Source organism: Engraulis encrasicolus, chromosome 23 (assembly GCF_034702125.1).
Source record: "Engraulis encrasicolus isolate BLACKSEA-1 chromosome 23, IST_EnEncr_1.0, whole genome shotgun sequence".
Lineage (NCBI taxonomy): Eukaryota > Metazoa > Chordata > Actinopteri > Clupeiformes > Engraulidae > Engraulis > Engraulis encrasicolus.
In genome coordinates, this window is record NC_085879.1 from 34548557 (window position 1) to 34557741 (window position 9185).

General features: G+C 43.5%; 1 protein-coding gene across 2 annotated transcripts; it reads right to left on the reverse strand.

The window, feature by feature from the left end:
• Positions 1–261: 261 nt before the first annotated feature.
• nek12 (NIMA-related kinase 12) lies at positions 262–7954 on the reverse strand. Of its 2 annotated transcripts, XM_063189611.1 has the most exons (4): positions 6696–7954; positions 6018–6260; positions 5187–5282; positions 262–662 (listed from the first exon to the last, which is right to left on the reverse strand). In XM_063189611.1, the coding sequence occupies exons 1-4, from the start codon at positions 7834–7836 to the stop codon at positions 460–462; spliced, it is 1683 nt and encodes a 560-aa protein (XP_063045681.1). In that variant the 5' UTR covers positions 7837–7954; the 3' UTR covers positions 262–459. The 2 variants fall into 2 exon arrangements, with proteins under 2 accessions (XP_063045681.1, XP_063045682.1); XM_063189612.1 differs by lacking the exon at positions 262–662 and having other exon boundaries at positions 5107–5282.
• Between the last annotated feature and the right edge of the window lie 1231 nt (positions 7955–9185).

A 9185-nucleotide genomic window follows, 5' to 3' on the forward strand; every position in this document is an offset into this window, starting at 1 on the left:
ATATCGCTCATGCATACAGATGAGAAACAGAGACGCATGATTCCTTCCAACTAAAGAAATGCAGCGTTAACTAAACACTTAGAGAGTACTCTGGGACCACATACACTCCGTGAAGATGTTAAATTGAGTGTGATGAGTGTTGAATTAACACTGTAGTGGGTTTTTTTTGTTCACTGAATACCTCCGTCTCCGCTCCTGGTTGGTGGAGCTTTGTTAGTGTTCAGAATGTGGGTCAGTAAGAAATAATGCTGATCAAAAGGCTGACGTGTTAATTTTTAATGACAGAAAAAAAAGCTGAAAGAAAACACACACAGCTGCTTGCGTTTTCTTTCTTGGGTCGGCTGTGACCCATCCTGTGTTTGGGTTCATGAAAAGTGCACATTTTTGTACTTTTCCTCCCAGTGTCCTCCAGGCAATGAATGTATGAATGTGCTGCATCTCTCTCCTTATTCGGTTGGTTCATTTATTCAAACACTGGCTCAGCATGACGTCGGTGTGCAAAAAAATAAAATAAAATAAGTATTTCAGAAGTGCCACCTCATTTCTGCCGTCGTCTTCGTACCATTTGCGCCTGGATGTTTGTGCAGTTCCCACGAGACCGAATGTCAACAAACACAAGCAGGCACCAGGCAGTCTCAGGAGACACTGGTTTTCAGTCTCAACTGGAAGACAAACGTGCACACCCACACACACACACACAGACACACACACACAGACAGACACACACACACACGAGCACATTTATAATGGATGAAGACGGCATTTAATGCTACCTTGACTTCCTCAGTGATGAACCGTTATTATACTTGCACTTTCCCCAACTGACAGTAGCGTGTCTTGATTTTACTGAGATGACATGACAAGGGCAGAAGTAGCAGGGCCTCTGACAGTTTTGGCAGGGCCCGGGACAAAGTCCTCTTAAAGCACCTCCCTACTCAATATCACAATGTAATTGGGGACCCATTCCGTTCTGTCGGCTTCCCCCATCTTGGCCTCCCTCTATACCAGCATCTGATTGGTGTATTCGGGGTCATGCCCCGGCCAATGGCTAGAGTGGCGTGAAAGAAGCAAATTAACTGCTGGTTGCTGTAAAGCGCTTTCGGCACATTGTAATGATGAACATGAAGTGTAGTGCAGTGTAGTGTAGTGTAATGCAAGTGATGGGAAAACACTTAAAGGAACACCAATTAAATTTGCCCTCAGTCCTCCCTTCCCAGTCACGGCCAGAACACCTTTGGCCCCTTCGGATGCCATTCGCTCCGACAGCTGCAACCGCCAGGGCTGGTCTGGGTCAAAAACCGGGCCGGGCATTTTCTGCCCAGACCAGTCGACCAGGCATTGACAGAGACAAAGAATCCAGTGACAACATGTTGGTCTTCTCATATGAGCTATTCTGACCACAACAGCCAAAATGCTTAATTTCACTTTGAGGTTTTTTTTCTGACAATGTCATTGAAGGCCAGAGAGAGAGGGAGAGAGAATTTGAAAATTGTATTGTCACACCAGTGTGATAGGAATGTTTGGACAGTGAAAGTTCTATAGAATTCTGGGCACCATTATTATACAATTTGGAATTTTAGAATTTTGCATTGTACATATACTTATACCACGGCAGTCTGGAATCTCCCATTGTGACGCGCTAAATTGGGTATTGATTAACTGTCTATATATGCACACCTGAAGTAGTCCCACTATTAGGTCACTTTTCTGACCGTATAACTCCAGTGTATCAATGCGCCAAGGCACGCACGTTCATAAATTACACACAAAAAAGTTTCAAGCATTACGCGCTGAAGTGACACATGTGGCACCGCGCGTCTGGAAACACCAGCAATGTATAGTGAATCTGGAGCAAATCTTAGTAGACCTAATCAAATTTGAAACATGTTTATTTCTCCCAACTGACCATCACTCTGTCAACTTTGTGTGAGAGAGAGAGAGAGAGAGAGAGAGAGAGAGAGAGAGAGAGAGAGAGAGAGAGAGAGAGAGAGAGAGAGATTCCCTGCGCAAAGGGACGCCCGTTTCACATGGGCGTTTCTTCCCCACGAGAGGAGATGTTTCCTGCGGTTGTAGCGTTTATCAGTTGAGAGAGTAGCGTAACTTGTGAAAAGTATGGGATATTTTCGGATCAATAGGCTTAACTATGGGAACGCAGTGGAAAATAAATCAAGGGGAGTTTCCTATGGGAGGAGAGCACATTGACGAGGTGTTGATGAAGTTAATGGCGAGGTGAGGCAGTTAGAATGTCGCCAAGGTGCGCGGGGTATTTTTTTAATCTATTGAGATCTGTACATGTGTAGGGATTATGCCAACTGTAGCATGGTCTAGTGGGCAAGTCAGACGCGCCCATATATCGAATGGGTAGAACATTGAGGCGACCGACTTGACAACCAAATGCGATAGAATTAACGACTGGCTCTTGACTTGACAACCGAATGCGATAGAACTATCAACGGTGTCTTGGCCGTAGCAACCTTCAATTTAGAATTAGCAACGGCAGTTCGCCAGAAAGTTATGAAAAGAAGCTTCTTGTGGCGGAAGGAATTAGTTCTACAGAAAACCTTTGTTTTAGCCATTATAGCATCGAAATAATGCCTCAAATAAATTTCAGACAGTGTGGCAACCGTGGTATAAGCGGGATAATTGACTTCACGGTGTGCGTATAACAGGAAAAATAATGCACACCGAGGTGTAACGGCCACTCCGCTTCGCGTCGTGGCCGCATCACCACCTAGGTGTGCATTATTTTTCCTGTTATACGCACACCGTGTCGTCAATTATCCCTTACATAATACATTCTTTTTATAGAATTTAAAAAAACACTCTTTTAAAGGTTAGAAGTGTGATTTTGACAATGCAAATATAGAGGCTAGAGCTTCAGGGCCCCCTTGACTCTTGGGCCCCTGGGCCAGGGCCCAGTAGGCCCGAGCAGTAATCTTCTCCCGGCGAACAAGCCCATTATTTTACATGTGTTGTGCTTTCCCCAGCTGACAATAGCATGTCTTGATTATTCTGGGATGAGATGACAAAGGCGGGAGTAATCAGAGGTATATTCTAGTGTCTGATTGTGATTGGTGCTTTCGGGGTCATGCCCCGGCCAATGGCTAGAGTGGCGTGAAGGATGCAATTTAACTGCAGGTTGCTGTAAAGCGCTTTCGGCACAGTGTGATGATGATGTTGAACATGAAATGTAGTGCAGTGTAGTGTAGTGTAGTGCAAGTGATGGGAAAACACTTAGAGGAACGCCAATTAAATTTGCCCTCAGTTCTCCCTTCCCAGTCACCGCCAGAACACCTTTGGCCCCCTTCAGATGGCATTTGCTCCAGCCACACAGTAAAAAGCATAGTGTTAATTTAACTCTCAGAGAGTCGATTTAACATGCTCCAGAGTGTATTTAGCCCCAGAGTACTGTTAGTGTTAAATTAACACTGCATTGTTCACTGTGTGCTACTACCGCCACCGCCGAAGCTGCTGTTCCTGCTGCCAATCAGGGTTGCAGAAAACGGTGACAAAGGGGTTAGTCGTTTCAGGCTCAGGGAGAGGAGGGGCCCAGAACTAGGTCCCCAATACATTGTAAGTATTGCAGAGGGGGCCACTTTCAGATGACTTTGTCCTCGGCCCCGCCAAAGCTGTCAGCGGCACTGTTGCCAATACCATAACCGCTGTGGCGAGAAATCCCCCCGTAATTTGACATCGATGCCACATTACATCCATTCTGCCGCCTTGTTTTTTTGTAAAGCAATGTAATGCAATCATGACAGGGTGGAACAGCTGGCTGGCTGGCTATGTCTCTCCGTGAGGCACCATAAGAAGAGGCATCCGTGGCGAGTTGCAGATTTGTACAGTTTTTCCGAGGCCATGTTTCAGGACCGCTCAGTGGGACAATAGGGCAGCCATTAACAGGAACGAGTCTGACCTCTCTCTCTCCCAACCCAAGGACCCAAATTGGCAGCATTTTTCACATGGCACTCTGTGGTGAGGTGGAGCTCAGCGTTTGACAGCTTTGATAAGGGGGCTGGGAAAGGAGCACCAGTTGGAGATTATGCAGAGCCATTAAGGAGGAGAGAGAGAGAGAGAGAGAGAGAGAGAGAGCATATGTGAGTGCAGGGCCCGCTGACAGCTTTTGCTGGGCCCGGGACAAAGTCATCTGCAAGAAGGACCCAACCACTGAATACATACAATGTAATTGGGACTAAATTCTGGGCACCTCCCGATCCCTGGGCCCGAGAAAACGGACCTCTTTGTCCCCCACCCCTGTCGGCATCACTGTGTGAGTTGTGTGGCTGTCAGCCATCCACTGAAACAGCTGGAGCAGGTTTCGTCCCGTTTCATTTCCATTTAAAACAGACACATTGGTTTATTTTAGACCATGTGGAAAAAGACCGACTGAGAGCACAGCGGCATTACAATGAACATAATTGAAGTTCAGGATAGTACTGTACAAAATATTGAAACTATTAATCACACCTTGACTAAAGGTTAAATCATTCATTAGAAGGGTTGATTAGATATAGGATGTTAATCACCATTAATGATTGAGAGTTCCATGCAATTCCAAGGTCATATGCGGTTGGTTAACAGACGGTACATATATTTCACAATTACAGTGCAACCACAGAGATGAACAGTCGAAAAAAAATCAGTTTGCCTTTATTCTGCAGTCACGATTTCATACCACAGCAAAAGACTGACACCTACAGGCTACATGTAGAAAAGCACAGGAGTATGATTGGGTGCGCATAACAACGTATTTACATATAATTACAAAGCTAACATACAGTATATATTACATGATGACATAAAATAAAATACTTAATAATAAAATACATAAAATACTTCATAATGCAAACAAATCTGTAAGAGATGCAGAAGCATAGCTCTGTTTGAAGTTGAACCACAGACTGAAAACAAGTCACAGATAAGTGAAAATTTCATAGACTAAAGTGTGCTGATTTACTGCCTTCTCTGTCAAATCCTGCACTTTTTTCTTTTTTTACACATAAGCGGCTATTTTGACTTGCTTGACAAGGCAAACTCATTTAAGAATCATGAACCACTAATGACAGCATGTATTGGCCAGTGACCTAAACCTAAATTATCAGGTGTGAAAAAAAAAACTGTGATTCATGTTGGTTCTGTTAGGTCTGTGTTAAACATCAAATAACATGTTTCAAGGTGATCCGCACCTAACACATGCTCAAACTGTGGCAGCAAGTCCTTTGGGGTCAATCCATTAGCAAAGTGATCGCTGATCTCCATGTAAAGAGACGACCCGACATCCTCTGAAAGATGAAAACACAAGAAACATGATTGATTTAGCAATAGTTTAGCTTCACATTGGAACAGCTGAAATGGGTTTATAACATTAATGAATGACAGCTTCTTTTACAGGACATGACATGAAAAGTCTGAAAACGGTTAAATATCTCTGCTTTAGCAGTTGCCAAACTTGACAGTCAGCTGTCTTCTGTTTTGAACGAACCCTCTGTATCTAAAGATTCATCCTTGTATCCTAGTGAGGTGATTCATCTTAGGTGTGCACTTTATTTTTAAACCAATTTCTGTAGATACAGGTACATGCACATCCCACCTTAGCTAAGGTCAGGTGCAGGACAAAATAGCCTAATTGACAGTAAAACAGATGTCCGAACACTAAAACCAATCTGACCTCATGGATTTATACAACAAGCAACGTTTTGACCAGGGTCTGAAACCCTGCAGTTGGAATCAGTGTGCAGACATGTACTTTTTTTGCTATCTACAGTGTTTCTCAACCTTTTTTTTGAACAAACGCCCCCTTGGCCTCATCATAAGCCTCACAAGACCACCTTCAACTCATCATAAGCCAACGCCCCCCTTAGCATTAAAAAAATGGACTATTGCTCCCAACTGGCAACAAGCACCACCCCCACCACCCCAGCTGTATACATCTCAACACCCCCCAAGGGCTCCCCAATGCCCCGCTGGGGGGTTGAAGAGCCCCTGTTGAGAAACACTAATCCATAGTGTGCCCTTACCCATGTATCTGTCTCTGAGGACCTTCATGGTGACCAGCAGGCCTCCAGCATCCTTCAGCTGCACCTCCTCCTCAAAGGCCTGCTCCTCCTCCTCCATCTCCATCCTCATCTCCATGGCAACTCTGGCATTACTGACCACACCAGCTAAGTCCTCCTCCTCATCTTCCTCCTCCTCCTCGTCCACCTCCTCAAAGTCATCTGGGTAGTCGGTTGGCTCCGTCTCCTCAGCTGTGTCTGTGCAAACTGCCAGGTGTCACATTCCATAAAGTCATTTTAGGTCAATAAGTAACAACAGAGGAATAAATCTTGGTTTTCCAAAAGTAGAAAAAATAAAACATCCCACAAATTCGACGCATCAAGCTCTGAGGCAACAGACTGAAATGAGCATTCAAGACACATAAATCAGATACTCAGTAAGGTCTGTGTTAGAAAGAAAACATGGCAGGATTTTTACTTTTCTGAACCCACGGCGGGCATGAATGCAAATGTTGTTTCTGGTGACATAAAGTGTCTGGAGGACCCTGGTTTTATGGTTATTTTTGTAGTATTTTTTGCAGGTAATAATTGTGGTAATAAAATGTTTATATTACTGTATATTTACAGTGTATGTGCATATATCACAATGTTTCTATAAAGCCATTGCAATTAAATTGAAATTAAATTGCCATCTGATCTTACCACATGTAACATCGTCCCCTGCAGCAGCCGGATCATGTGAGAGTGACTCGAGTCTGTCCATGCTGTCCTCAGCAGAAGACAAACTTTCGTGGTCATCAAAGTCTTCTGAGTAGTCCGAGCCCATGTCATCTTCCTCCCCCTCATCTGTCCCTTGCTGTCTGACGTCCAGTGGTACCATGGATACTTTAGTAGCATCATCTCCATCCTCCATGCAGGCCTCCATAATGTTCTGTAGTCCACAGTCTTGGTGTGGCAGCTCACCAGCAGCCTCCTCTTTGGGTGGCGCCTGACAGTCCGTGACCACCTTACTGACCTTGGTCACCCTGTGATGAACAAAATGGCCCAGGTGATCTTGGACAAAGGCGGTGTTCAGGATGCTGTTAGCGCTCGGCCTGGCTTCAGGCTCCTCATGTAACATGGACTTGATGAGCAAGTGAAGTGATTCGGAGTACCTCTGGGACACGGGTTCATAGTCACCTTTGATGATTTTGAAAAACAAACTCAGGAGGTTGGTGGCATCAAACGGTGGTTTGAGGGCACACATCTCATACAGTAAGCAGCCCAGTGCCCATATGTCTGACTTGGTACTGTATGGGACGTCCTGGCAGAGCTCTGGACTCAGGTAGTTGGGTGTGCCAACGCATGTGCGAGCTAAATCCAATGTGTTGCTCATCATCTTAGAAATTCCGAAATCTCCAATCTTCAGAATTCCCTTTTTTGTCAGGAGGACATTGGAAGTTTTGATGTCTCTGTGCAGGACTTTAGCTGAGTGTATAAAACTGACAGCCATGGTAACCTGTACAAACCATTCCATAACCTTACCTTCTGGAAAATAGTCATTAGGCTTGTGAGCTTGGATTTGGTCATCAAGTGTGCCACCATCACAGTAGTCCATCACAATGTGCACGAACTGGTTGACAGAATCAAAAACTGCATCGAAGCAGCTGACGACATGTGGATGTTTGAGTTTCTTCAGTATGTCTGCCTCTTGCAACACCGCTTCTTTGGTGCGAGTTTTATGCGAGCTGTCAACTCCTACTCTTTTCACCGCGTACAGTTTGCACGTCTCGACATGCTTCATCAAAAATACAGTAGCTGTTGCACCCTTGCCGAGAGAGAGTATGCTCTCGTACACTTCCATATCCAAAACTTACTGGTGTAGGATGCTGGCAGCAACACATCTCCAGCAGCAACACGAGGATGTTTCGTTTCAATACACTTTTATGGATGAAAATTGAAATGTTGATCTCTATTATCAATACAATATACAATTTTCCGTATAGCCCTATCTAACTATAAACAAACGTCATTGACATTTCGCCCAGTAGATCTTTGATGTCGTATGTTTACGTCTCGTTACTATAACAACAGGGCCAAGAGAACCTTAGCCCTCCTCGTTGATTGGCTAGAGTTGCCATCCGCCGTTCTAGAATGTCGGCAGAGGGCAGACGGAAGCTGTTTGACCACCTGTTGCAGTTGCACATTTGGGATGTGTAGTGTGTTAATGATCAGTGAAAGCAGGTCATGACAATGTTTCACGGCCATTGCCATGGCAAATACTCTTTGCTTCTTGGTCATGTTAGTCTACCTCAGCTCACAAGACATGTTTACAGCAGTTGTTTTGTCATGTCTGGATGTCTGGTGTGTGTCTACTGTCTATGATTATCTTGTAATGCATGTGCAATCCACTGTGTGAGCAACTTGACACCTGAACTTTAATAAAGTCAGTAAAGGTCAATTACGTAATTCTACATAAAGAAGAAAATGTGCAGATTTACAAATATAAGTCACTCTATAATTTACTCACGTCATTGATTTTATGATGAAATTTATAAACAATAATAATACAAATGTAACCAGAGCTCCTCTTGGCTGGTACTGTGCTCACACTTTTCCCAAATAAAATTCTTGGCATGTCCACATAGTCCTTTCACTTATCTGCATTAGATACATGATGTACATTATTATTATTATTATTATTATTTTTTACCAACTTTCTTCTATACTATATTCAGATCTTGGCGCAAAATTCCACATTTAAAGATCAATAAAACAGTGTCTCCCATCAGGTCCATTAAAATAAGAAAAATTACACAAGAAATTCGGAATGCAATTTCTTTACTGAACAAGTTATGACTTCAATTTGACGGTATGGCTATATTCAGGTGTCCTCTTACTTTTCACGAGCATCATGATTCATGCACTCTTCTGTGCTGTTGTTGTGCTATTTGTTGTTTTGTTTGAGTGTAGGATATCAACATTTTTGTGAAGATGTAAATTAAGCATACAACAAGCAATCAAAGCATTTGATACATAGCTGATTTTTCAGGTTTTCCCACTTGCAAAGCATGTAGAAGTCAGTTATTTTGATGAAATCTAAAACAAAAATCCAGAAAATCACAGTAGATGACTTTTAAATAATTAATTAGCATTTTATTGCATGACATGAATAAACAGGACGCGTTAGAAAAGAGCTCATGAGTTGATCTA

What these genes read in the sequence shown, in the direction of transcription:
- nek12 (XM_063189611.1), bottom strand. Translation starts at nt 7,836, where the DNA reads ATGGAAGTGTACGAGAGCATACTCTCTCTCGGCAAGGGTGCAACAGCT. An exon ending in CCTCAGAGACAGATACATGG is followed by an intron (nt 5,283 to 6,017) that starts GTAAGGGCACAC and finishes TTCATCTTTCAG; the next exon opens with AGGATGTCGGGTCGTCTCTT. An exon ending in ACAGTTTGAGCATGTGTTAG is followed by an intron (nt 663 to 5,186) that starts GTGCGGATCACC and finishes TTTGTCTTCCAG; the next exon opens with TTGAGACTGAAAACCAGTGT.